This window comes from Ictidomys tridecemlineatus, chromosome 11 (assembly GCF_052094955.1).
Source record: "Ictidomys tridecemlineatus isolate mIctTri1 chromosome 11, mIctTri1.hap1, whole genome shotgun sequence".
NCBI lineage: Eukaryota > Metazoa > Chordata > Mammalia > Rodentia > Sciuridae > Ictidomys > Ictidomys tridecemlineatus.
The window spans coordinates 132,506,657-132,533,140 of record NC_135487.1 but is presented as its reverse complement, the minus strand read 5'-3'; the positions used below and the strand labels follow the sequence as shown (position 1 = coordinate 132,533,140).

The window sequence follows — 26,484 nt, the reverse complement described above, 5'->3', positions numbered from 1 at the left end:
TACTTTGCTTTCCGCTGTAGTTGGACACCATTGACTGACTTGTTTGTTTCTATGTGGTGCTGAGGATGGAACCCGCACCTCACAGGTGCTAGGCAGGTGCTCTACCACTGAGCCCCCGCCCCAGCCCCCTGTGCATTCCTATCTCTCTTTGCTTACAGTAACCCCCCTAAAATTCACCACCACTTTAAATATTTTCCACTTAACCCTCTGATGGCTAATGTGATAATGTATTTATTCTTTCTTTCTCTTTTCTTTCTTAATCCAGGGGTGCTTTACCTCAGAGGTACATCGCTAGCCTTTTTGATTTTGAAACAGGGTCTTACTAAATTGTTGAGGCTGGCTTCCAATTTGTGATCCTCCTGCCTCAGCCTCCCAAGTCGTTGGGATTACAAGCATGCACCATACCTGACGAATTTCAAATTGTAGACCTTTATTTCTTGGTCCTTTGAAGAATAGTTATTGACTGCCCCCCAGTTGATTAAAGCAGAGGAATTTAACATCCCAATCTTCCCCTGTCTTTCAGTATTTAGTAGTGATATCCAATGCTTCAGTCCTGCCAGGGCCCATCTTCATAAGTTTAAATAGAATGTGTGAACCTAAAGGTTCTGTATGATTTTTTTAAACTACCGTTTGAAGATTGGGGAAATCACAAGGACATTTTTGCTCTTCTCCTTTGTCTTTTTTGTAATGTACTTTTGGGGCAGTGGGGTACCAGGGATTGAACCCAGGGGCAATAGGGCACTGAGCCCTATTTTGTATTTTATTTAGAGACAGGGTCTCCCTGAGTTGCTTAGGGCCTCACCGCTGGGTCTCCAGGCCTCCGCCACCAGCACTGCACCTGGCCCTCTAGGCGTGTTGCACTAATTGAACACCAGTGAGGCGCACTAGTCAAATAACCATGTATGTATTACTTACAATTAAATCAAACAGTATAGTTGAATCCAACAGAAAATATGATATTATGGCATTAAATCTGTGCCTCTCAAAAGAGAATGCACAGGGGCTGGGGCTGGGGCTTAGTGGTAGAGCACTCGCCTGGCAACACGCGAGGCCCTGGTTCAATCCTCAGCACCACGTGAAAATAAATAAATAAAATAAAGGTGTTGTGTCCAACTACAACTAAAAAAATAAATATCAACAGAGAGAGAGAGAGAGAGAATGTACAAGCCTCTTGTGGTGGCACACACCTGTAATCCCAGATACTCAGGAGGCTGAGGCAGGAGTATCACAAGTTGGAGGCCCAACTGGGCATTTAGTGAGTCCCTGCCTCAAAATAAAAATGAAAAGGCTGGGGCTGTAGCTCAACGCAGAGTGCCCTGGGCTCAATCCTCAGTACCCCCAGAATAAATTCAAAGATGATGATTTGTGAGCTCGCAGTTCTGTGTTGGGCAGTTTGGGCTGGGCCAGGGGTCCTGGTGGAGGCCCAGGCTCCCTCGCTGTCTGGGCCCTGCCCAGCTGCCTGCTTGTGAGTTTGTCACTGGTTTCATGGCGTCATGGTCGGAGACCTCTGTTACATGGATTCACAGACCACAGAGACCAAGAGGAAGGTTTTTTAGAACTTCTGTTAAGCCCCGTATTCCAGGCTGTGCCTGGTCCCTGGAGGTTCTGCTGTAGGGCGATGCTTCCCAGTGGGAGTCGGCCGAGGGTGGGTCTGTCCCTCTCATGCAGACCAGCTCTGGAAGAGAGACAGATGACAGTGGGACTACCGCTGTGCCCTCGGACCTCTTAGGAAGCTGCGGACACTCCTGGGTCTCGCGCATTCAGTTATAGGACACCTGCCTTAGGGCCTCCATTCCGATGTCTTCCTGTCTCTATTCTATTGTCCGGCATTTTATCATGTTCTTTTATTAATTCCACAAACATATGTGTGTTTTATTTTGACCCCATAATTTGACCAGGATATTTTTTTCTTAAAATTGTTATTGTAAACACGCACACATGTAATCTACAAAACACATAAAAAATCCCTCTTATTGTTCCCTAAACTCCCGTGCCATTACCAAGGAAAACACTCTACATACATTTTGAAATATTGCCTTCCAGGTGTGTGTGTGTGTGTGTGTGTGTGTGTGCGTGTGTGAAAGAGAGTGTGAGTGCACATGTGCAGATGGACACAGCTAAACTTATAATCCGACACATGCATGCACATACAAGTCTGTGTTCATTAAATATTTGAGTATTATAGGTTTCTCACAGCAAATCAAACAATTTAAATGCTAAAGAGAAAAATGAATAGACTCCCCCACTCGCCTCATAACATCCCTGAGGTGAACAACATGAGCAACGTGTGGTGCTTCACGCCTTTCTCTGCGGTCTATAAATATATGTGACAAAAGTCTCCCACCATGATGCAATGAGACTAATAACAAAACCAGAAGCAGGCAGCTGTAAAACACTCCCTTAGTTCAAAGAGGATCTAAAAAGAGAACTGGAATAGCTAGGAAATAATGGTAAACGGAAAATATTCCATACCAGAACCTATAAGAATCAGTTTAAGTGATCACAAAAGAAAAATTAAGTGCTTTTTACACTGAAAAATGAAAATAAAGTATCTAACTCAGGAATTTAGAAAATGAAAAACTTAAATCTTAAGAAAGCAAAAGATAGGAGTTAACAGTGAAATGTGGAAATCAATAAGTAAGAAAACAGAAAACGATACAACTAATAAGTAAAAGGAGCTATTTATTCAGGGGAAAAAAGCAAAAAAAAAAAGACAATTAACTAATGTAATCAAGAAAAAAAAGGAAGAGAAAGCACAAATACAGAAAACAAAAGGTTTTAAAAAGCCACAGATGCAGAGGAAGTTGTTTTTTTTTTTTTGATACTTTGGTTGTCAGAGACCTTTATTCAGTCTATTTTCATGTGGTGCTGAGGATGGAACCCAGGCCTGACACGTGCCGGGAAGAGCCCCACCCCTGAGCCCCAGCCCAGCCGCAGAGGAAGTTTATACAATTAAAACGGACTCATTTCTCAGTTTCATGAATACAAATTGGGAATTAACCAGATAATTTTCTTACACACACACACACACACACACACACACACACACACACACTTATAATTAACGAAAACTGGTCCCAGTAAAGAGAAAATATTTAACGACTAATTACCAAACAGGAGTAGAGAAAAGTCATCAAGGTTCAACTTCACAGAAGCATCGGGGCCAGAGAACGTCACTAGAGAATTCTACTAAATCTATAAAGAACAGATGATTTCAAAATCTTTTTTTTTTTTTTTTTTTTTTTGGTGGTGGTGGTGCTGGGGATTAAACTCAGGGCCTTGTGGATGCTAGGCAAGCCCTCTAGCAACTGAGTAGAGCCCCAGCCCCCCAAAATCTTTTTCTAAAGTAAGAATGACATTTATTCTAAAATTCTATAAAAAATACCCCAAAATTTTAAAAGTCAGTCTTGTTGAAGTAAAAGTTTAAATATTATAAATCAGAATTCAGAAGTGTAGTTAAAGAGTAATATGCCATGAGCAAATAATTTTGGGGTTTTTTGTGTCTTTATTTAGAATTGCATGACTGTCAACTTGAGGAAACCTATCAACATTGGTCATCATACTCACTTGTCTATAAAGAAAAATCCTGTGGTCATTTTAGTTGATGTTTACAGGCGACTAAAACCATTCAGCACCCATTCTTGATATTTTTAATCTCTAGAAGTAAAGAATATTCCTTAAGGGGGCCGGGGCTGGGGCCCAGTGGCAGAGCGCTTGCCTGGCACGTGCGAGGCCCTGGGTTCCATCCTCAGCACCACGTAAAAATAAACAAATAAAGGTATTACAAAAAAATGTTAAAAAAGGAATATTCCTTAACACAACAAAATATTTCTCATCCCCACAGTTAGCATCATGGTTCACAAGGAAACAACCAAAACATCCAACAGTAAATCAGGAAAAAAAGACTGAGGGTCAGTATCACCACCCTCAGTCAACACTTCCTGGAGACAGGAACCAACACAATCAGAGGAAAGAAATCAGGATATAAAATAGGTGATCATCACTCACAAATGACATAATGTACAACTGGAAAACCCAAGAGGATCAGCGGAAAGAGTCTGGCAAATAATGACAGGGTTGAGTGAGGGAAGGTCCGAGTGTGAAGGCGAAGTGCACAATCAGCAGCCTTGCACCCTGAGCAGCAGCCGAGCCCAGGATGTGAGGTGGAGAACACAGCGCCTCCTCCTGGGATGGGCTGGAGCAGTGAGCTGTGCTGGTGCAGGGCGGGCCACCGTTGCACACTGCAGTCAACTCTATGACACTGTCACCTTGGCCACTCACACTGACAGCCCTTGCTCCCTCGATGATCAATCAGCCTTAGCTGACGGCAACATTTTTACATCATGGACTGAATTTTAAAATCTGACTCGTAAAACTTAGCTTAAAACACAAACCCATTGTACCACTGTATGAAACAGATCCATATTCTCTAAGCCTTTTCCTATTTTCAAATGTTTAAAAACGTCTCTTCTGTTAAAAAAACAAAAAAACCAGGGCTGGGCTGAGGCTCAGGGGTGGAGCACCCGCCTAGCTCGCGTGAGGCCCTGGGTTCCCTCCCGGCACCACAAAAAACAGCCCCCATTGGCCTAGCCCACCAAGGTCAGGGCCAGCAGGGTCACTGTCCTCCACCGCGCGTCTCCTCCCCGTAGGGGACTGTGGTCTCCTGGGGGGCACTGCCTCTCTCTGGGACCACCCTGAAGGACTCCCTGAGGCCTTCCTCCTGGAGATGTCACTTCAGTCACGTGCCCGCGGTGGCTTGGATCGCTCCTTTGTTCACCATCAACCTGCCGTGAGCGGACGGTGCGCCATGCACATGCTTCTCTGTTAATGGCGAGGTTCTGGGGTTGGGGTCGAGCTTCCAGACCTCTTCAGGAGCTTTCTGAGGTCCACAAAGCTTCTTCTCAACCCTTGACTGTGGGTTCGTTTTGAGTTTTTCCCTTCTCCTTCGGTTTCCTCTTCTGAGCTGGGGGTGGCAGCGCACACCTGTGATCCCAGTGACTTGGGGGCTTGAGGCAGGAGGATTGCAAGTTTGAGAGCAACTCAGCAAAGCCCTCAGCAACTTAGCAAGACCCTGTCTCAAAACAAAAAGGACAGGGGACGTGGGCGAGTGGTCGGGCACCCCTGGGTTCCATCTCCAGGACCCGCCAAAAAGTCCCCTTTGCCTTGCTTTTCTGCAGCTTGTCCCTCTCCCACTCCCCTTATAAAGGACAGGCCACCCGTTGGGAACCGAAACAGAGTCGTGGGCATAGGGCTGCATGATATTCTTGATCATCTTCCTATTGATGACACCCAGGGTTTTTGTCTTGTCTTTCAGTTTGTGTTTTTTGATGCGGGTGTGGTTTTTCACAGTGGCCATTAGAAGATATAAATATAAAACGTAGCCAGGCACAGTGGCGCACACCTGTAACCCCAGAGGCTTGTGAGGCCGAGGCAGGAGGATGAGAATTCAAGGCCAGCCTCAGCTGGGCTGAAAGCAAATTAGTGAGACCCCACCTCAAAATACAAAAACAGGCAGGGATGTGGCTCAGTGTTCAAGCACCCCTGGGTTCCATCCTTAGCACCAAAAATGAATACATAAATAAAGGTAAACAATGGTGCTCACTTCAGCAGCACATCTACTAAAAAGTAAAACAATAAAAATATTGGAAGAAAACAATGACCTTAAGCCAAAGGAAATTTCTTAAACAATATCGGAAACTCGGGCAACTAAAAAGAAATGTTCACGTAACACTACATACAAGTGTAAATTTTTAAGAAAAAAAAAAGCACTATAAACAAGAGACAAAGAAAGAATTGGCAGGAAATGTTTTTAATATTGAATTTATAGAAACAGAGTAGAATAGTCGTCACGAAGGCCATGAAAGGGGAGGGAAGACCCAAGGAGGTTGCATACTGGGTACCAAAATAGAGCTAGACAGGAGGTCCTAGTGGTCCCCAGCACAGCAGGTAACTGGCTGCAATAATGTGTCTATAAAATACATCCCTCTACATATGCATCCTATATCTAATAATGCGTCTCACAAACGCTGTACATGTCATATATTAATAAGGAACTAGGAGAGAGGAGTTTTAAGATCCCCAATGCAAAGAGATTGTTGTGGAGCTGGGAATGCGGGTTATCTTGGTTTGATCATCACACATTTGCTGTATTAACACTCCCATACTCATAAATGCCTTCAATGATCGCATGTCCAGTTTTCTTATTCTCTATGTTTTTTGTTTGTAGTGCAGAGGATCGAACCTAGGGCCTTCAGTCTGCTATGGAAACGTTTTGCCACTGAGCTACATACCCCAGCCCATGTGTCAGTTTTTAAAAGTTCAGCCAGGTGTGGTGGCGATGCTTCAGATTCCAGCTACTCAGGAGGCAGAGGTAGAAAGATGACAAGTTCAAGGCCAGCCTTGGCAATTTAATGAGCTCCTGTCTCAAAATAAAAAATAAAAAGGGCTGGAAATTTAGCTCAGTGGTAGAGCACCCCTGGTCCCAGTTCCCAGGACTGAAAAAAAAGAGATTCTAAGCAACTCAGCGAGACACCTCTGAATAAAGACGGATATGGCTGGGAATGTGGCTCAGCTGTTACGTGTCCCTGGGTTCAATGCCCAGTACCAAAGGAAAAAAATAGCAGCTAGATTAATATCTCTAACATAGAGAAAACTCCTAAAAGTTGAGCTTTACAAAAATGCAAAAATATGAACATGCAATTAATAAGAGAGGAAATACTAGTGACCAATAAACATGAAAAGATCTTCAACCTCACCATCATGGAAATGCAAATAAAACCACAGTAAGATCTAATTTCTCATCTTTCAGATTGGCAAAAAAAATGTAAAATACAAATAAATGCAGCACAGGCAAGGGCGTGAGCAGATGCACACTATCAAGCATTCCTGGTGAACATCTAACTATCAACAGCTTTTGGAGAGCAAGATGATTGGGGTGGAAAAAGACTTAGTGTGCATATTCTTTGATCCTGAAATTCAATTTAACTTGGGAAAAAACCACTCTGTGAGCAGAGGCATGGGTGTGACCCTGGGCCTCTCTCTTGCCCCCCTCTTCTCTCCGACACACCTTGGTGGATCTGTGGTCCACTTCCAGGCCACTAGACTCGTTTTTAAAGATAGACACCGTACTTGACTTCACTTCTTCATTCCACGTGGTGCTGAGGATGGAACCCAGGGCCTCACGTGTGCTCTGCTGCTGGGCCCCCGTCCGGCCCAGCGGGACTGCCCATGCCCAGGCCCTCCTCCACCTCCACCGCGGCCCACCAAACGCGGGCCTGGAACAGGGAGACGGGCCTCAAGCTCCGGAAGGCTCCGTCTAGGGGTTCCCTGTGCTTTCAGGAGCTCACAGCCAAGGACGTGGGCAAGACGGTCATGAACTTCAAGTTCCCGCGGCTGCTGACAATGTGGAGGACACTGGCGGCACCTGGCAGAGGCTGCTGGGCCCTGGTCATCCTGCTGACGATTGTGGACATGCCGCCCGGGGGTGAGGAGCGGGGGAGGGCCTTCAGGGAGCCCAGGGCTCACGGGGCGGGAGGATGCCAAGTTTTGCTCTGTGTGTGTGTGTGTGTGTGTGTGTGTGTGTGTGTGTGTGAAAAGGGCCCACTCTTCCTGACTCTTCCTCACTTGCACTAGTATCACTGCCTTCTCTGTCAGACACCTTCCCTCTGTGGACGAGAGAGCCTCGTATCTGGGCTTTGACACGCTGCACGTTCATAAGATCTGGATTCGAAACCCGCATGGTACAATCTTGTCATGTGTAGCAACCCCGTGACCTGTGCCGGGGTGACAATGACACCTGTCTCCAGGACTACAGGGAGGGTGGGGTGTATAAGAAAGCATCCTAATAAAGACCCTACATAAGTTCAATTTGGAGAATAGAAATGAATACATTTCTGAATCAATGGGGTCGCAGGCTTCCCTCGGGGCTGTAGGTGCTGAAGTTCTCTTTTTAAATGTTTACCTTGCAGTTTTAGGGGGACGTGCCCTCTTTATTCTACGTCTCTGTGGTGCTGAGGTTTGAACCCAGGGCCTCGTGCATGCCAGGCGAGTGTCCACCCCTGAGCCCCAGCCCCAGCCCCAGCGAAGTGCTCTTCTAAGGGAGTGGACTTAGCTTACCCCGGCCACCACCGAGGAGAAGCAGGCCGGGGGGGGAGGCAGCAAGGTCAGTACCCGTCTGGAGGACTCTTAGCAGAGCTGAATGTGGTCAACGCTTGGGTTTTGAAAGGAATCAAGGTTCAGGGAGCAGAGGGCGGACAGAAGAGCCTGCAGCATTGGGTCACAAAGTGTGAACTGCGTGGAGGGACGTGAGGAGAGCAGGGACACAGGCGCGGCAGGTCAGTGGGCTGGAAAGTCAGGTCAAGGCACCTGGGGGGCCAGAGGGGCACCCCGGCTTCGTCCCACTGTCTGTCTTCTCCGCTTCTGTGTCCACGCTGTAGATCACCTAGAGATGAGGTCATCAAGTCTGCAGATGGGTACCAGCAAAGAACCATGGTCCTCAATAACCAGTCTGCTTTTCCAGTCGGTCCTCGCTCTAGTCCACAGGAAGGCCACTTTTCAATCTCTCTCCTGCCCGAGGCCTCTGCCTCACCCTTCCATTTCATAGACAATGACCGGTGGTGTGGCTCTGTGGAGGGCAGGCCTGGGTCAGCACCTAGCACCCCCACAGCACCAAGAGCTGACAGGACCCAGGCACTTACTCCAAGTCTCAACTCAAGGACTAAAACCTCTCGGTGACGTTTTCCTGATTCTTTGGATAGATGCGAGACTCTCTAAGACCCCTCCATCACAGTGAGTGTGCTAGGATTCTCTGCTGATCTGTTTCTGTATCAGGCTGTAACTCTTGGTGAAGCCCCCGCCTTGTCCGTCACATCCCTGGCCCGGTGCACAGTGTGGAAACTGAGCCGATTCACTGTCTCTGAACTCCCCTTCCCAGGTGCACACGCTGCTCACTGCACAGGAGCTAGGGAACTGGCCTGCAGTCAGTCAGAGCTGGTCTCTTGGCTCCCAGGTAGCGGCTAGGTGGGGCTAAAGACCTCCCGCGATGGAAGCAGCCATGTGGGCCCCAGCCGCTCACCTGGCCCCCCGGGTAACGGGCTCTTCACCTTCCAGGAGGCCTGCACATCACCAGCTCAGCTTCCCAGCACGGAGAGCAGCTGACCTTGGTCTGTACGCTGTGGCACAAGAGAGAAGAAGCCGAGGGGTTCATCGTGTTTTTGTGCAAAGACAGATCTTGGAACTGCTCCTCTGAGGTCAGCCTGAAGCAGCTGAGACCTAAGAGGGATCCCGAGGTGGACAATGTCAGTGACAAGTCCTCTCAGCTGGTGTACACCATCAACAGAGTCACACCAGCGGACAGCGGGACCTACCAGTGCTGTGCCAGGAGCCAGAAACTGGGTCTGCACCTTCAAGGCCATTTTTTCTCTGTTGTAGTCACAGGTAAGTCCCTAATACCCCTGATGCCATCAGACAGGCTGGGAGCAGGACTGACAGCTGGAGATAGGTGCTCTCCATCTTGGGGAAGGTCCTTCTTGTCACTCAGTCCTTTGCCATCACGCCCACTGGCAGATAGTGCCACTTTTCAAAACACTCATGCAAAGGAAATCTCATTGTCTTTAATTCAAAAAGTCTGGGCTGGGGCTGGGGCTCAGCGGTAGCGCACTTGGCCAGCATGTGTGAGGCACCCCAGAACCACATATAAATAAAGGTCTATCAACAACTAAAAAAAAAAAAAAATCTTGGGAGTGGCCATCTTATTTTTATTGGGGGTGAAGAGCTGTCATTATAAATGGCTGGGGCTGGTAGAAACAGGTGCAGGTGTGGGGTTTAGGCTTCCTAACTCCTACTTTAGAGTTCTCCTTAAGATCTGGCTATATTCTAAAGGCGGGGGTGCATCTGAGATAAAATGGGGGCTTGGCTTAAGGAGCATTTAGTCGCAAGACACAGAGACCTACTCAAGCCACCACGGACTCAAGGGTGTGGGTAGAGAGAGCAGAATATATAATAGAGTTGCCTAGCTGACAGGGGCAGGGGGTGTAGCTCTGTGGCGGAGCACGTGCCTCATGAGGGCAGGTCCTGGGTCTAGTACCTAGTACCCCACAGCACCAGGAGCTGACAGGACCCAGGCACTCGGGACCGCGACCCCTCCAAGACAGCAAGGCCTCTGCGCATCTCCTGCATCTTGTGCGTGTCCTCTGGTCCGTGACTACCTTGGCAGGCCTGCACACGGCCACCCAGCCCCGACTTCATCGTGGGCCCAGCAGAGGGTGCTCCTCTGTTCCTGTATTCCCAGACAACAGAGCAAGTCTTCCGCATTCTGTGGAAAAAACTATCCCCCAAATGTATCCAGCCAAACCACCAATCAGTGTCAGAGGGATCCTTTCAGATACCAACGGCAGAACACCTAGCCTTTCACGGGGACTTTAGAAGAACCGAGGGCTGTGCTTCAGCAAAGCCAAACAGAAAACCAACAAGTGGACACATGGGCCCCAAGAACGTGGAAGAGGGAAGGAAATTCTAGAATGAAAAGAGGCCAAAAGGGGGAAAAAGAGGAGAGCAAGAGAGGACTTTGGCAAGGACGCTCTGGGGGGTAAAAGGCAGTTCACAGATCCCCTTTCTGAACCTGTGACAAATTGATAAAGAGATCCATGACATGGACCTGGAAATCCTGTCAGCAAAAAATTTAAACCAGGTGTTTATTATTTCTAGAAAAAAACGAAATTTCAAAAAGAAACTGCACATTACTCTGCAAAAATAACATTCACAGAATCTGAGTTGGGCTGCGAGTAGAGTGCTTGCCTAGCATGCATGGGCCCCGGGCCCAATCCCCAGCACTGGGAAGAGGGAACCATCTCATCCCCACAACAGAAGGCCGACAGGCCATGTTTACGCTGCACTATGAACAAGCGGCAATGTGAGCATAGTATTCAGGGAATAAGACATTTAAGAGTTGGCAGCCATCATCTAGGGGATAAATCTAGGAGGATACAAGGACACTGCTAATATCATCTAAAAAAATCCAACACTGTCTTAATTATTAACTTCAAGAAAAATAAATTATCCTCTCCTCCCCCCACCAAACAGAAAACCTAGTAAGGAGCTATTTGACAAATGTTTTCTTTGTATCCTCTGGTTGGTTACTAATTAATTAAGATTTTGTACTTCACTCTTTTTCTCTGTCCCAGGGATTGAACTCGGGGACACTCGACCACTGAGCCACATCCCAGCCCTACTTTGTATTTTATTTAGAGGCAGGTCTCACTGAGTTGCTTAGCACTGGCCATTGCTGAGGCTGGCTTTGAACTTATGATCCTCCTGCCTCAGCCTCCCTCAGCCTCTCAAGCTGCTGGGATCGCAGGCGCAGGCGTGCGCCACCGTGCAGGGCTCCACTCCTTGGATCTAGTCTCTTCCCTGCTTCCTAGTGTCTTCCTGACCTAGCTGCGGGCCTAGCTGCGGGCCTAGCTGCGGGCCTAGCTGCGGGCCTAGCTGCAGACCCAGCTGCAGACCCAGCTGCAGGCCTAGTGCAGACCCAGCTGCAGACCTAGCTGCAGACCCAGCTGCAGGCCTAGTGCAGGCCTAGCTGCAGACCTAGCTGCAGGCCTAGCTGCAGGCCTAGCTGCAGACCCAGCTGCAGACCCAGTGCAGACCTAGCTGCAGGCCTAGCTGCAGACCTAGCTGCAGACCTAGCTGCAGGCCTAGCTGCAGACCCAGCTGCAGACCCAGTGCAGACCTAGCTGCAGACCCAGCTGCAGACCCAGTGCAGACCTAGCTGCAGACCTAGCTGCGGGCCGGGCCTAGCTGCGGGCCTAGCTGCAGCATCCGCCCTTCTCTAACTCCCCCTGGTTGGCTTCTGTCCCGGTCCCCTGGGTCCTCCCACCTATAGGATTTCTTTTATCTTCTTCTCTCTTCCATTTCTTCCTCTCACCTCTTGATTCCTTCCTAAGACCCTTCACCCCTTCAACTTCCTCTCTCCCGTCGGCATCCACCCTCATGATCCATCCCTGTACCTCCTTGCAAAGGACCCATAAATTAACCTCTCCAGCTTTAACCTCTCTTTTTAAAATATTTACTTCTTTATTTTTAGGTGTAGATGGAGACAACACAGTGCCTTTATTTTTATGGGGTGCTGAGGATGGAACCCGGTCCGCCTGTGCTAGCAAGCGCTGAGCCACACCCCAGCCCTTAGTCTCTTTTGTTGAAACATCCCCACTGACAAGTGGCCTCTCGGCTCCCAGATGCCTTACCGTCTCCTGGACGCCAGCGCTACCCTCCTGAGCCCCATTTCTGCACAGGATTCTCACTGCAGACCTTGGTTCCGTTGATCCCAGCACAACGTTCACACTGAAGGGCGGGGCGGGAGAGTCAACCACACCTTGATTCCGTGGTTCTCATCCCTAAGCCAGTTACTTTGCTTCCCAAAGGCGCTTCGCAAGTCTCTTCCTCCAACCCATCCTACATACTGCCACCAGGCTCACTAAAATGCTAATCTGCATATGCCACACCACTACTGTTCAGACAGTATAAGGCATTTTTTTTTTAATCCTGGCACTGGAGGCTCTGCAAAATTTTATTATTTTGTGAATACTCTGCTCTAATTAAATAAACGGTTACCCTTTTCCATTTGCCTAACAAATATTTATAATCTATCCCAGGTACAGTGCCAGGCCTTGGAGAAGAGTATGAGGTACAGTTAGTCCTTGCTCCTTACAGCCTAGTATTCACATTCTCCTACTACATTCTAAGTGTTTCTGCTTGAGGTAGTTTTTCTTAACAAAGAATGCCTTTCTCATCCTTTCCGCCTATTTAAGCCTGAGAGCACATCAGGTAATCCCTAGCTGTGGAAATCAGGTTTCCTTTGGAAACTAGTAGGACTAGACAGGTAACAGGCGACATCACTAAACAAGGCTTTTCACATCATGAGTGCTTACTACGTGCCAGGCATTGTGCTGAATGTTACTTCATTTTCTCTCCACGTGCTCTTGAAGTAGGTGCTATAATTGCCCTGTGACAACTAAGTTCACCCAGCAAGTAGATGATAAAACCCACATGTATTCTAACGTCCAAGATTTTAACTTACGTCACGTTCTTGATCCACTCCAGAAGAGGGTCTGTGAGTTGGGAACACACAGGTCCAGGGTGATTACGCTGTCTTAGCCGTCTCTGGCAGAACTCTGGAGTTCGCCCAAGGTCTCTTTGCAACCCTGGATTCCACAGTTATTGCTGCTTAAGTGTATCGCCACCAGCACCCGCGTTAAAAATACTCATTTGGACAACGAATTATGCTGGGAGGTATCCTTAGCGATCATGTGAGATGTTCTGAGATGATGCGAAAGGAGATGATTTGTGAAACCTTCCCTCGATCCATGATTCCTTTTTAAGACTTGGGGAATTATTGAATTTTCACACAAAATATTGTTTCATCTTTGAAAAATGAATGTAATATTCATGCATTTAACAAATAAGGAAGTGATACAGAAATGAGAATCCTGTACTTTTTAAGAGTTGTTTAATCAGGTTTTTATTGTTTAATAAGGTTTTATAAGTTCTGTCCTAAGTGGCTACACAGGGCAGAGAGTGCATTTCAACACCGTGCACCGTGGAGCGACCCTCTCATCCTTCTGGTTGTGTAATCCTCTCTGCCACGACTCCCCTTTGAACCAGAGACAGGGAACTACACGGTGACAGGACCCAAACCGAGGACGCACCCCGAGGTCAGCCAGAGTGGAGGCGCGCTCAGCTCAGGTCTCCCACAGGAGAAGCCGTGGCTCTGGCTCGTCACGAGCCTGGTGGCCTTCCGAGGTACGTTCATGAGCAGGGGAGTGCTGTGCCTCTGCTGCCCTGGCTTTCTCCAGGAGGGGGGGATGTTCCTGGGGCCCTGGCTATCACCATGTCCTCAACGGAGTCCAAGGTCCTAAAACGCCCCAGGCTGGCAGTGGTGACGCGCCTCTGATCCCAGAGACTTGCAGGCTGAGGGGAAGGGAGCAAGTTCAAGGCAGCCGGGCAGCTTAGTGAGACCACCTCAAAAATTCAGAAAGTAATGGGATGTGGCTCAGTAAGATTGGGGAATCATCAAATTCTCACACAGAATATCGCTTCATCTTTGAAGACTGAATGTAATATTCATGCACTTAACAAATAAGGAAGTGATACAGCAATGAGAATCCTGTACTTTTTAAGGGCTGTTTGTTCATAAGGTTTCCTGAGTTTTGTAGAGTGCACAGGTGGAGCAGGCCAGCACCCTGGTTCAAGTCCCACCACGGGGAGCACACTGATCAGACTTCTGCGGGGTAGGAACGGAGGCCGTGGGGGAGGCAGGGATGTCAGAAGTACTGGCTACAAGGTGAGGCCCGTGCCTTTACCTACTACAGGAAAAGGAAGCAGGCACGACGGGACTTGGGGAGGAGGGTCTTAACAGTGCAGCTGCTCAACAGAGGGATGTCCAGATTGACTGTATAAATACTTAGTAGCTAAGTCCCCCGAGCACCATTTACAATGTGAAAGAGGCTCTTCCCCCTTAGATAAAAAAAATTTAGGACTTCCAATAACTTTTCATTATGCTTTTGTATAACAAGTAACTGAGGCGCGTTTTCACCTGTCCTCGGCACTCTTTTCTTCTTCTTCTTCTTTTTGGTACTGGGGACTGAACTTGGGGCCACTCGACCACTGAGTCACATCCCCACCCTTTTTTGTATTTTATTTGGAGACAGGGTCTCACTGAGTTGCTGAGTGCCTTGCTAAATTGCTGAGGCTGGCTTTGAACTCGCAATCCTCCTGCCTCAGCCTCCAGAGCTGCCGGGATGACAGGAATGCGCCACTGCACCTGGCTGCCCTTGGCATTCTTAATTCCATTTTATTTAGGATTTCCTCAAATCACTAACTACCAGGTTGAATGTTACCAGAATGTAGGTTCTGAAAACACAAAGACCTGTCTTACTTACCCCAACAAAAAGACAACAGCTGACACACAGTCGGCTCTTAATAAATGTGTTAAAGAACCTTCTGTGATGGGTCAGATGCTTTCATGGTGAGTCATACAATCCCATACAAGCAAATATCCCAATTACTCATCAGGAAACAGTGATGGATGACCTACTCTCTCTACCTCCATCATCATCTTCCAGAATCAGGACCAGCAAAACCTCCCTCTGCCGGCCCCTTAACGCAGATCATCAGACAGACACCTACCTTACCTTTTATCCCTGGGAAGGACTTGCTAAATGGCACTGCCAGTTTCCACATTTAAATGCAAATCTACAGAAGTCTGACCCTTCCAACAGGATTTATTGAATCCAAATGCCCTGGGATGATTAGGCTACTGTTAATATTATTTTTTTTAACTGGACACAACATCTTTATTTTATTTATTTTTATGTGGTGCTGAGGATCGAACCCAGGGCTTCAGACGTGCTAGGCGAGCGCTCTGCTGCTGAGCCCCAGCCCCAGCCCTAGGCTACTGTTATTAATAAAATAAATTTTATTTCTTCAGGTATAATAAAAACTCTAAAAGAGAAAATAGTCTAACGACAAAACCTTGCTCCTTGTAGTCCACTAACCACCTTCAGCTCCCAAGTTGTCCTAGAACAAGATCTCTGAGCTTTTGCCCTGGTCTCAGTCAGGTGAAAAGTGAACCCTAACATTTAATCACCTTTCTCCTATATTCAATTCAAGTAACTTTATAGGTACACTCACCCCCAAAAAAGAAAGAAAGTTCAACGCTGAATATTCGATTAAACATTAGGAAAATATGTACTATTTATCAGCTTCCTTTCTCTATCCTCCTCTTCCAACTGAAGGCTCAGCAGAACTATGGAAGAGGTAATGTTCAGTAGAATAAAAAATCCACATTTTCTTGGGTCCAGAAGGATCACATCGACCAAGTCACTGGGCTTATGTGTAAGGAAAGGGAGGGGAGTTCCCTGGAAGCCGAGTTCAGTGCTTTTCCCGACCCGAGGTCACTCTGCCAGCAGCCCCTGCTGTACGTGGGGAACCACCTAAACTCTAGCGGTGTCTGTTTCTTCCTTGTCCCACCTTGCAGCAGGAGGACCCAAGGTCTGTTCCCTCCCCACCTCTCCAGGGTCAGCAGGTCTGGTCTAACTAGAAGACACAGCGTACTCGGGGCCCGGAGCCGACACCCGTGATGGCAGACACTCTGGAAGCTGAGGCAGGAGGGGTACAAGTTCAAGGCTGGCCTCAGCAATTCAGTGAGACCTTCAGCAAATAAGCTGAGACCCCGCCTCAAAATAAAAAATGAAACACACTGGATGTAGCTCAGTGGTCAAACGCCGCTGGTGCCAATCCCCGTCCTCCCCACAGGGAGGGAGGGACAACACGTAGTCTACCTTTCCTTCCCCTTTCCATTCCCCTGGTCATCAAGGCCTAGGAAACCGTCCCAGGACAAGGACAGACTCTTTCCGCGTGAGGTGTATTGTTGCAATTCCACAATGGGGGATAATAACACAAACTTTTCACCTTCTTTCCACAGCTTTATAAGCTTTGTGCCAGAAGAAACTTTTTAAAAAGTCACAGAAAGATGAGTCTAACAACAGAAAACACAACCCTGTGAGAGCTGAGAACAGAAGCTCAACGGCCGGAGTCTGGAGCAGTACCTGAGGGTCAGTCGGTACATCCCGACACCCCTCCTCACTGCCAGAGAGGACCTGCCTTTTCCCCACATTCGCACCAGTAAATTAAAAAACAGAAAGTGTGTGTGTGTGTGTGTATTTTACCACAGAACTTTTCTCCATCCTCCCACAAAACCGCAAAATAAGCAAGTCAAAAAATTGAGAACGCCAATTTTTTTCTGGAAGAAATTTTTATTTTACACTATAAACAAGAGAGAAGAACCCAGCCAAGACGGTGAGAGGAGAGGCGGGCCGGACCCGCCTGGCTGGGTGTGAAGGAAGGACGGATGTGAAGACAGACGGTGCCCGGCAGCAGCACACAGCGCGGCTGGGGCGGAGGCTCTGCAGACCAGGGCAGACCATGGCCGTCCAGCTCCAACCAAGCGTTTGCCACTTTCTGCAGCCACTTCCCCCTCTTTTAACTCAACGCCCAGGGCAGTACTCACAGTCTTTGTTTCCTAAACTCAAAACCCCCTGGTCTTTGGATAGATCTCCTGCCATGGGTAAGCAGAGGAGGGCAGGATATTTCCAATAACTGGAACGACCCGACAAGACGGCACAGGTTTAGCTGGAGCTGACGGCAAGTCCTCAAAAGACAGACGCCTTGGGCTGACGGACCTACCACATGTGAGAAGTCGGGTTGTGGGCACCGAGAGCTAAGGCTAAAGACATCAGCAAGAGCCTCATTAAGGACGGTCTTGAAACTCAAGTAAGAATTCTGAATACTGTTAACAGGAGGACCACAAGTTTGAGACCAGCCTCAGTAACCTGGCAAGACCTGTCTCAAAATAAAATTTAAAAAATGGACTGGGGACGTAGCTGAGTGGCAGAGAGGCCCAGGATTAAACCCCCAGTACCCACCACACACACACACACACACAAAGGTCTGTATTTGTATTTGGATATTACATCTATATTTCAACTGGATATAGATTTGATATAGCAGATAAGGATGAATTGGTTTAAAAATATTACTGATATCCTTTTTGTTATAATACTCATTCATCAAAAATACTAAAACTGGGTGGGGCTGGGTTGTGGCTCAGTGGTAGAGCACTTGCCAAGCACACGAGAGGCCCTGGGTTCAAATCTCAGCACCACATTAAAAAAAATGAATAAAATAAAGCTATTTTTAAAAATACTAAGACTATAGTTGTCATCTTGTTGGGAAGGAATCTAATGATTTGGGAGCCTTAAAAATGGTACTTCTAGTCAGGCCTGGTGGCGCACACCTGTAATCCCAGCGGCTCAGGAAGCTGAGGCAGGAGGATCATGAGTTCAAAGCCAGCCTCAGCAAAAGCGAAGCACTAAGCAACACAATGAGACCCTGTCTCTAAGTAAAATACAAAATAGGGCTGGGATGTGGCTCCGTGATTGAGTGCCCCTGAGCTCAATCCCTGGTACGAAAAAGAAAAAAAAAGGATTTCTTACCAGGGCGTGATGGCACACACTCCTGCTATCCCAGTTACTCAGGAGGTTAAAGTAGGAGGATTGGAAGTTCGAGGACAGCCTGGGCCACTTGTCAAAACCCTGTCTCAGAAACAAAACAAAAAAAGAGCTGGGGATGTGGCTCATGGTGGAGCACTCTAGCCTGTGCAAGGCCCCCATGGCTCCCACTCCACTTGTGTGGGTACCGTCCAAGCATAACTTGCCAGCAAAACACAGAAAGTCGTATGTTTAAAAAACCTTCAAGGTGGACGCCTACGATTCCTCATCTGTGACAGGCACAGGAGTGTGTCCTCATAATGTCTTTAGGGTCCATCAAGGGCTATATTCTGGTTCTGGAAAGTATCTCCAGCTTCATACAGTGTCTTCTTTGTACGTACGTACACACACACACACACACACACACAAATGACAAGAGAAATCATTCATGATGGACGAATGAGAAAGCAATCGGTTTTCCCTGCATGGAATTCAAAGGCTAGGCCAGTCAACATGAATATAAAAGCCTCCAGTTCACACTAAGGGTTCACGTCCTAAAATTAATAAAGGTCCTTTTAAGGGAAAATTATTTCAATAAAATGTGTGATACTTAAAAAGGGAGAAAAATAAAAATAAAATTGCAACAGTTTTCTCTTTGACAATTAGTAAAATGTTGATTAGAGCAACTGATTCAATCATCTCTTATTTGGTTCTTTTTTTGGGGGGGGGGTACTAGGGACTGAACTCAGGGGCACTAGACCCCTGAGCCACATCCCCAGGCCTGTTTTGTATTTTATTTAGAGACAGGGTCTCACTGAGTGCTTAGTGCCTTGCTTTTGCTGAGGCTGGCTCTGAACTCACGATCCTCCTGCCTCAGCCTCCTGAGCCACGGCGATTACAGGTGTGCGCCACCACGCCCAGCTCTTCCTTGATTTTAATAAAGTGTCTCGATTCTTAAGTATGTATAGCCTTTCAGCATACAGGAATGAACACATGAAAAATCCAGGTTATCTAGCCTTCCACTACGTGGGCAGGACATCTAAACTGTTTTGAAATATTCCAAAAAATTAATTCTTAAAATCCATGTTCTGGTGTTAGACCACTGAACCTAATGTTTTTTCCTAGAATGGGAGGCATCTCAAGACTTCCAAGTTAATTTAGGTTAAGAAGGAAAAACACAGAAGTTATGCGCACACAACATATCATTACCAGTGAGATCTCTTAAGCCAAGACAGACATATCTCAAAGACTGTTCACTTGGAAAAATATAAGTAGGATGAGGATCACTGTGTGTGTGATGTGTAAGCAGACAACCTTGTAAAGGTTGATTTTGTGTGTCAATTTGAGTAGGCTACAGGATGCCCAGATATTTGTTCAGACGCTGTTCTGGCTGTCAGGTAATCCACTCTTGGTATCCAGAATTAAAATCACCATACCATAGTGATACAGTAGCGAATGTGTAACAGCCAAGTTATGGAACCAGCCCAGGTGCCATCAACAGATGACTGAATTAAGAAAATGTGGTATATACATACAATGGAGTCCTACTCAGTCATAAATAAAATCATGGCATTTGTGGTACAGAAACAGAACTGGAAAACATCATGCTAAATGGAATAAGCAGACTCAGAAAGTCAAGGGTCAAACGTTTTCTCTCACATGCAGAAACTACAGCAAAGTAAAGGGGAACAAAGGGTTGGATCTCACAAAAACAGAGGGAAGACCAGTGGAGGAGGAGGAGACTGGAAGGAGAAGGAAGAGGAGAAAAGAAAGAAAACGTGGGATGAATGTGACAAGATCACCCTTTGTACACACGTAAATACACCCCAGGGAATTCCACCTTGATGTATACGCGTGTGTGAGTGTGTGTGTGAGAGAGTGAGAGAGAGAAAAGCACCAATTAAAAATGAATAGATAAATAAAGGACACCAATGGAGTAAAGGAAGGAGAGCAAGGGGGGAGAGAAGCAGCAGGTGGGGCCTGAGAGGGTGAATGACCAGGTCAGAAGTGAGCTGCTTGTATCATTATAATGCACCAATAAGCACTTAAGTCATGATGATAATAATAATAAAATAACAATTAACATTATTCTGGTGTGTTCTGGGCGACGCGGAGATCAGAATGGAGCAGACTGCTGACCCTAGGATGGGAGACCCCATCAGTGAGAGGCCTGGACAGAACCAAAGGCCGACACCCCCACTCAGAGGGAGCCCGTGCCTGGGGGCTTAAGCGGGGACTCAGGAGCCCTATTGTTTGGGCTGGCATTCAGACTGGAACCCACTCCCTGGCTGTGGGTCTGGGTGCGCAGGCTTCAGACTTGGACTGAAACCATACCGACTGCTTTCCGAGATCTGTAGCTGGTCCACTGCAGAACCTGCATGAAGGTACAAGTCACTTCCTTATATAAAGAACTCTATATTACACGTATGTCCTGTTGGTTGTGTTTCTCTGAAGAACTCAAACTCCTTAACATAAAATCATCTGGAAGCCCGAGATGCTGCCCATTATAGGAAGAAACACTACAAATTCGTAAGTGGGATGAGTCTCATGGCCCCTATCAGTGCAAAACATGTGAAGAAAACTTCAGACAATTTAGCCTGGTGCTTGCTATATTATACATTAAAAAGGCAGATTCCTATTTAGCGCTTTGCTTCCATTCTTTGTGAAACCACTCCTATCCTTTAGTTCTCTAGTTGTAACTAACCCCAGCCAGACTCAACATTACACATCAACAGAACTTTTCCAAGATGGCCGACACTGCTCTACTTGAACACTGCAATGGGCCTCAACTCCACTGAAGAGTGGTGAAATACCGGTGATACACGCTCGCCTGCCCACGTCCTCTCCACCTGACACAGAACCAGGCGTCCTCCCAGATCACACCCCCGGAGGGCCACCGCCACAGAGGTCGGGAGCACACGAGAAAGCATCTCTCACCCCATGGGTCCACCTGGACCAGAGCTCCGTCACGACTTTAGAGCAGGCTCAAGTTCAGCAGGCTACTCTTCCCACTTTTGTCTTCCCTCTCCAACTCTGTCATCCTTTAGCCCCTCCCTCACCCCTAAACCAGTGACAGTCAACAAAAAAGAGATTCACCAGAGTGGCAGTCTTGCTCTGATCATTCTAAACTCTGAAAAACTGATATGACCATATAATGGTGCCACTTTTAATACACCACAGCTGCTGTATGTCCCCACTGTGTCCTTTTAAGACTCTGAAGTTCAAACAACATTGACATTCTTTCTTCATTTATTCAACTTTAAACACTTGAAGAGCACACATATGGGACACTGTTAGCTTAAAAAGTAAGGCCTACCTCTTCCAGGCCAAGTTGTTTTGGGCATGATCACATTAATCAATTTGATTCTGAGTATTGCCAGAATCAAAGCAGAACAGAAAAGTTTCCAAGACCAACAATGGGTTTTAAAGATTAAAGACAATGTAAAATCTCAATTCCTAAAGAGCACTGAATTACCAAAAGTAGAGAACTGGATATAGAAGCAGTATGAAATAATTATATTTCTATAAGAGAAATTATATTAAGGTTCTTAAGCCAAACAGTAAACAATGAGTTAAGGATCATAAAAAAAAAAAATCACAGAACTTAAGATTTTAAACATCTGTCTTTCTGACGCTATTTGCTGCCCAACTCATTCCCAGAAAGGAACCAGAATCAGATTCCCATCAGCACAACACTCTCAAGACATGTCATGTTTCTAGGGAAACTGCACCTTTCAAAAATTAAAAAACTAAAGTCTACGACAGGTTACTTTTTTCTTTCCACTGTAATTTTTCTTTGATTTGTGCTCTGAGGATTAAAACAAAACAAGATCATTAGTCTCAAATTCCTGAATCAATCTGACATCACCTTATTGCTGATGTGGTCAAAAGTAGATGCTTCTGTACAATAAAGACAACAGGACTCGATGTCAGCAGGACTTGAGGGCTCTGGTTCCTCTGTGTTCACTGTAAATACACTAACGATGGGGCTGAAGAAGGAGGTGGGAACATCCATCACAAGGAGACATGACAGACAGCAGGACCCTCGCTAGACTTCAAGGAACTGATTCTCTTCAGGCAGGGGCAAACCCACATAGTTAAGTTTCACACTTAAAAAATTATCACTCTGAATTCAGGAGTAAGAGGCATTTGGTTGTAATACAATTCAATCGGTAGGTACTATCTTTAAATTTAGAGAAGAAAAACACTCATTGCGTTAATATTATGGGTTGGGGTTTCTTATGTGATTCCTAAATCCACCTACTGTCTTTTGTTTTGATAGAATCTATAGCTATGTTTTAAGAAGACTACCACAGACAGCCCTGGTTCAGGTGTGATCTTTAGTTTCAGAAAGTCCATCGATCGTGCAGCTGGCTGTCATTGCTAAATCTGTTGCTGGCAGAGGCCTCAGAGCTCTGGGTTTGCCGCGTAGAATCCTCACCATTTAGGCTCTTCCTACATACAGGACATGTGTCATGCTGAAACAGAAACATATTAATCCATATGAATATCCCGTCCTGAGAACTAGGGTTCTGAGCTCTTAAGAAACCCTGGAAGTTAAACATCTAAAATCATGACTCGACACCCAGAAAGACAAAAAGACCAGGCAGCTCCTCCACAGAGTTGGGCTCCAAAGGCATGAAGCCAGGATGCCTCCCAAACAACACTTCAAGCAAAATCAACAGAACTCTAGGCCAGGAATGAATAATAAGTGACACTCTCCCCCATCACTCTTTTGGAGGTCCAAACACAACTAACTAGAAAGAGCAACCTGAGACACGACGGGAGCCGTAACTGCTCACTGCTCTTCCATGCCATGCACATGAAGGGTCAGCAAACCTTGGCAGGCCACCAGCTCTGCTCAAACCATTCACCTCACCCACGTAGCACAGAAGCAGCCACAGAACCAGTCTGTGCACACATCAGCACGGCTTGTGTACCAACGGGCCTTTACTGACAAACTCAGCTGGCAGGCCACAAGGCCTGTGGGTTACAGTTTGCTGATTTCTGGTCAAACGAGTTCCCAAGAGATGGTAGTCTAACAGAACAGCGATGGTAGTACTGGGAGTCAGTCATGGTTTATGGGGCTAAAATCTGACTTATCTGGCTCTTACATGAACTGATGACTACATCTTTACTCTGAGCCATCTCCACAAGAAAATGTCCATGAGTGCCTCACTGCAGATGACGGCTGGCTCTACTCACCAGTTCTAACCATGGCACAATACAGCTGCTGTGAAAGAAGTGATTGCAGGGTAGCTGCCGGACTTCCTCTTCAACTGTGTAATCTTCTTTGCAAACTGGACATTCTAAACCCATATCTGTTGGAGGAAGAAATGCCTTTTATTCATTTATCTATCTATTTATTTATTTTTATCGATTCCGTTTTTTTAAATACACGACAGCGGAATGCATTACAATTCAAGAAATACCTCTTAAAGTAATAAACAAAATGAAGGAAAAAAAGAATGTCTCTTACAACACAAGGAACGCATAAGAAAGGACACAAGAGACAAAAGTAAAGCTGCATCTAGGTGGAAGGCAGATAAAGAGCCTGAACTGTAAGCTGGGCGTCGTGGCGGGCCAGCCCACCTAGGCCAGTGGCTGGGGCGGGGCGGGCTGAGGCAGGAGGATCACGAGTTCAAAGCCAGCCTCAGCAACAGCAAGGCCCTAAGCAACTCAGTGAGACCTGCCTCTAAATAAAATACAAAATAGGGCTGGGGTTGGGGCTCAGTGGTTGAGTGCCCCTGAGCTCAATCCCTGGTGCCCCGGGCCCAAAAGCATGAATTGTGTTTCAAAATGGCGGGTAGAAAGGTCGTAATAGACAGGGACATGAAAAGCAGAACAAGGAATGGGACCTACTCCAACATGATCTAGACCATGATAAGTCCACTCTGTAATGCAAAAGGCTGGAAGAAATAAACAGGCTTGGGTGATCTGGTGAAGAAACCAGGAAAGCATCTTCTCCAGTGTGTGGCAATCTTTGGCAGTCACGGTGTCTACTCAGGAAACACTGGCCATCTGTGCACATGACCAAGGGACTTATCTCAGCAATTTTCTTCAGTGTCTCCAGCCTGTTTCATATCATGCGCCCTTTTTCAGTGTGGGTGCCCTAAATTCCTGTGCAGAAGTTGTTAGTTAAAAGCTGTACCAGGAGGTGGTGCTACAGAATTACAAAGACGAAGTCTCGCTCAGGCCTCTAAATCAAGGGACAGGAAGCCCTCTTTCCTCAGAGGAAATGACCGCAAATTACACTGGGAATTCTAAGCAACAAATAATGAATTTCCCAAGTTTGACTAATAACACCAACTACTGTACTATCCCAGTGGCTGGGATATGGCTCCATGACAACAGTGGTCAGGGAATTTGGACCACGAGTTCCACTTAAATAGACTCCTTCCTTCCTTCCTTTGTTCCCACCACTGTGCCTTAATTCCAACTCTTAATTTTCATGCCAAGTCTACTTCTACTTCAATATTCCTAATTCCAGGCCTTTAACCCTCAAAATATTTCTTCTACTTGCTACCAGCTAACTTTCCCTAATACCAGCTTCACAGGGACCTTCAACTTATTCTCATTTGGACTTTCAGCTGGCACCTCAAAATCAATAAATTCAAAAACAGAAACCATCACATCGTCTCCTAACCTACACCAGGGCCCACTCACTCCTCCTCCTTCCCTAATGAACCACTCTTACTGCTACACACTGTGAAACCTTAGCCTCATCTTGACCCTGCCTCCTCTTTCAACCCATGTTACAATCAGCGAGGAAAGCATTTCTTCAAGATGAACTTAAACTGTACCTTTGCTTTCTGTTAGCACTGCCACCATCGCCTGGACCCCTCACCCCTCCCAGACTGCTGCAGAGCTTCTTCAACCCCATCTTTGCCCGCGTTCTCACCTGCACTCTACTTTACGTGCTAACTTCTCTAAAGACTAACCTTTTCTAAAGAACACTTGAATCCCTCTCTACTCCTTTCGAGGACCTATAAAACCTAGTGCGTCCAGTCCTGACTTCTCAACAGGGTCCCACCCTTCCTGTCTAGTCATACTTCCTACTACTCCCCAAATCAGATTCTACTTCAGGTCTAATAAGGTCACTTTCCTGTACCTGACTCAAACACCATGTCTACGCTGATATTATTAAATTAGTTAATGATTTTCCTTAAATAGAATGACCTCAGATTGTCCATCTTGTCTTTAAATCTTCTTTGGCTGTAAATCTAAATTTACAGGGAAAGAAACCCTCAGTACAAAATTATGTTCCTTATCATTGAATTCCTTCAGTGCTTAAAAATGAAACAGTATCTATTCTAGTGTATCTAAGTGCACCTGACACAAAGCAAAAGAAAAGCAAATATATTGTTTCTCATTCGTTTTTTTCCCCTTTCCCCAAGATCAGTATCATCTGCCCAATATTATTTTCAACACTGTTTTTTTAGTCAGTTGATGAGTTTTGCTTCTAATAATAAGTTCTTCAACTGATGAGAATTAAATCTTAAGGGATATAATGACTGCCTAGGAAACACCTATTTATTGACCTATGAAAGGGCAGGTAAGAATTTTAGAGGGCTATAGCTTCACCTGAAGATTCCTAGTCTAGGAAGGTACTGGAATCTGGGCAGAGGTCATCAGATGACAGAATAAATGTGAAAATGAACCTACCAACTTGTTCCGGAGTTACGGTCACTGTTGGAAGAGAGGTGATTTTTTCCTTGTCAGCTGGGGGAGGCCCCGTGTTTTCCAGCTGTCCTAAAAGCTACAAAAAAGGAGAAAGAAAAAGAAGATGTGGCAGACATCTCAATGTCCCTGGAGAGGGAGCCGCTGCAGCTGAGAACAAACAGTGAAGATATCAGAAACGTTAATCGCTCTTACTTCCGCAAGGCTCTGAAGGCTGGGTTTCTCTTTTTCTGCTGCTAGACACTTTCAATTGCTTTACAATTTCAGAGTGACATTAGTATAAGCCTACAGACATACCCATGATTGCAAGGTCCACTTCTGGGCATAAAGCAACTTCAGGGTGGCAAAAGGGTTGTGATGTCATGAATAAAACTACAGCTTAATAAAAATACTTAACTGGTCCAAAAACGTCCTTCTGCTGGAAGAAAGAAAAGGGTGGGAGTATGGAGAGTGGCATAAACTAAGCCAAGAAATGGGTAAATCACTGCCTACAGCGAGACTTGGATAAAAATGACATGCTTGTGACACTGGGCAATCCACAAGGGAGATGAAAAACCAAACAAATTTAAATGAACATAAACAAGTGGAAGCAACTGTACATGGCGTGGGAAAACCTTTTTCTCTGCTTCCTTCCCCTACTTTGCTCCATCAAGCAGAAATCCCTGCTTTAACATTTGAGACCCTCCTGTTTTGTGAAGTACTTATTTATAGGATTCCCATAGGACCGAACAAGAGGCCAAAAATACAATGTACTGTTTGTTAT

The 26,484-nt window shown here is 46.3% G+C and overlaps 2 protein-coding genes across 12 annotated transcripts in view; one reads left to right on the top strand and one right to left on the bottom strand.

The window, feature by feature from the left end:
• The window catches only part of Cd160 (CD160 molecule), a 28,120-nt gene extending 9,441 nt beyond the window's left edge, over nucleotides 1-18,679 (top strand). For 2 of the 10 annotated variants that reach the window (XM_078027690.1, XM_078027689.1), the window contains exons 3-5: nucleotides 7,339-7,483; nucleotides 9,109-9,435; nucleotides 13,657-18,679. In XM_078027690.1, the coding sequence (XP_077883816.1) occupies nucleotides 7,372-7,483; nucleotides 9,109-9,435; nucleotides 13,657-13,910 (693 nt within the window). In that variant the 5' untranslated portion in view covers nucleotides 7,339-7,371 and the 3' untranslated portion in view covers nucleotides 13,911-18,679. The other 8 variants (XM_078027693.1, XM_078027692.1, XM_078027694.1 and 5 more) reach the window with 8 other exon arrangements.
• Nucleotides 18,680-21,272: 2,593 nt separating this feature from the next.
• Nucleotides 21,273-26,484, bottom strand: part of Rnf115 (ring finger protein 115) — a 91,303-nt gene continuing 86,091 nt past the window's right edge. For both annotated transcript variants that reach the window (XM_078027679.1, XM_078027680.1), the window contains 3 exons: nucleotides 25,707-25,800; nucleotides 23,247-23,362; nucleotides 21,273-22,519 (listed from right to left, as the gene is read on the bottom strand). In XM_078027679.1, the coding sequence (XP_077883805.1) occupies nucleotides 22,388-22,519; nucleotides 23,247-23,362; nucleotides 25,707-25,800 (342 nt within the window). In that variant the 3' untranslated portion in view covers nucleotides 21,273-22,387. The remainder of the gene's footprint in view (nucleotides 22,520-23,246; nucleotides 23,363-25,706; nucleotides 25,801-26,484) is intronic.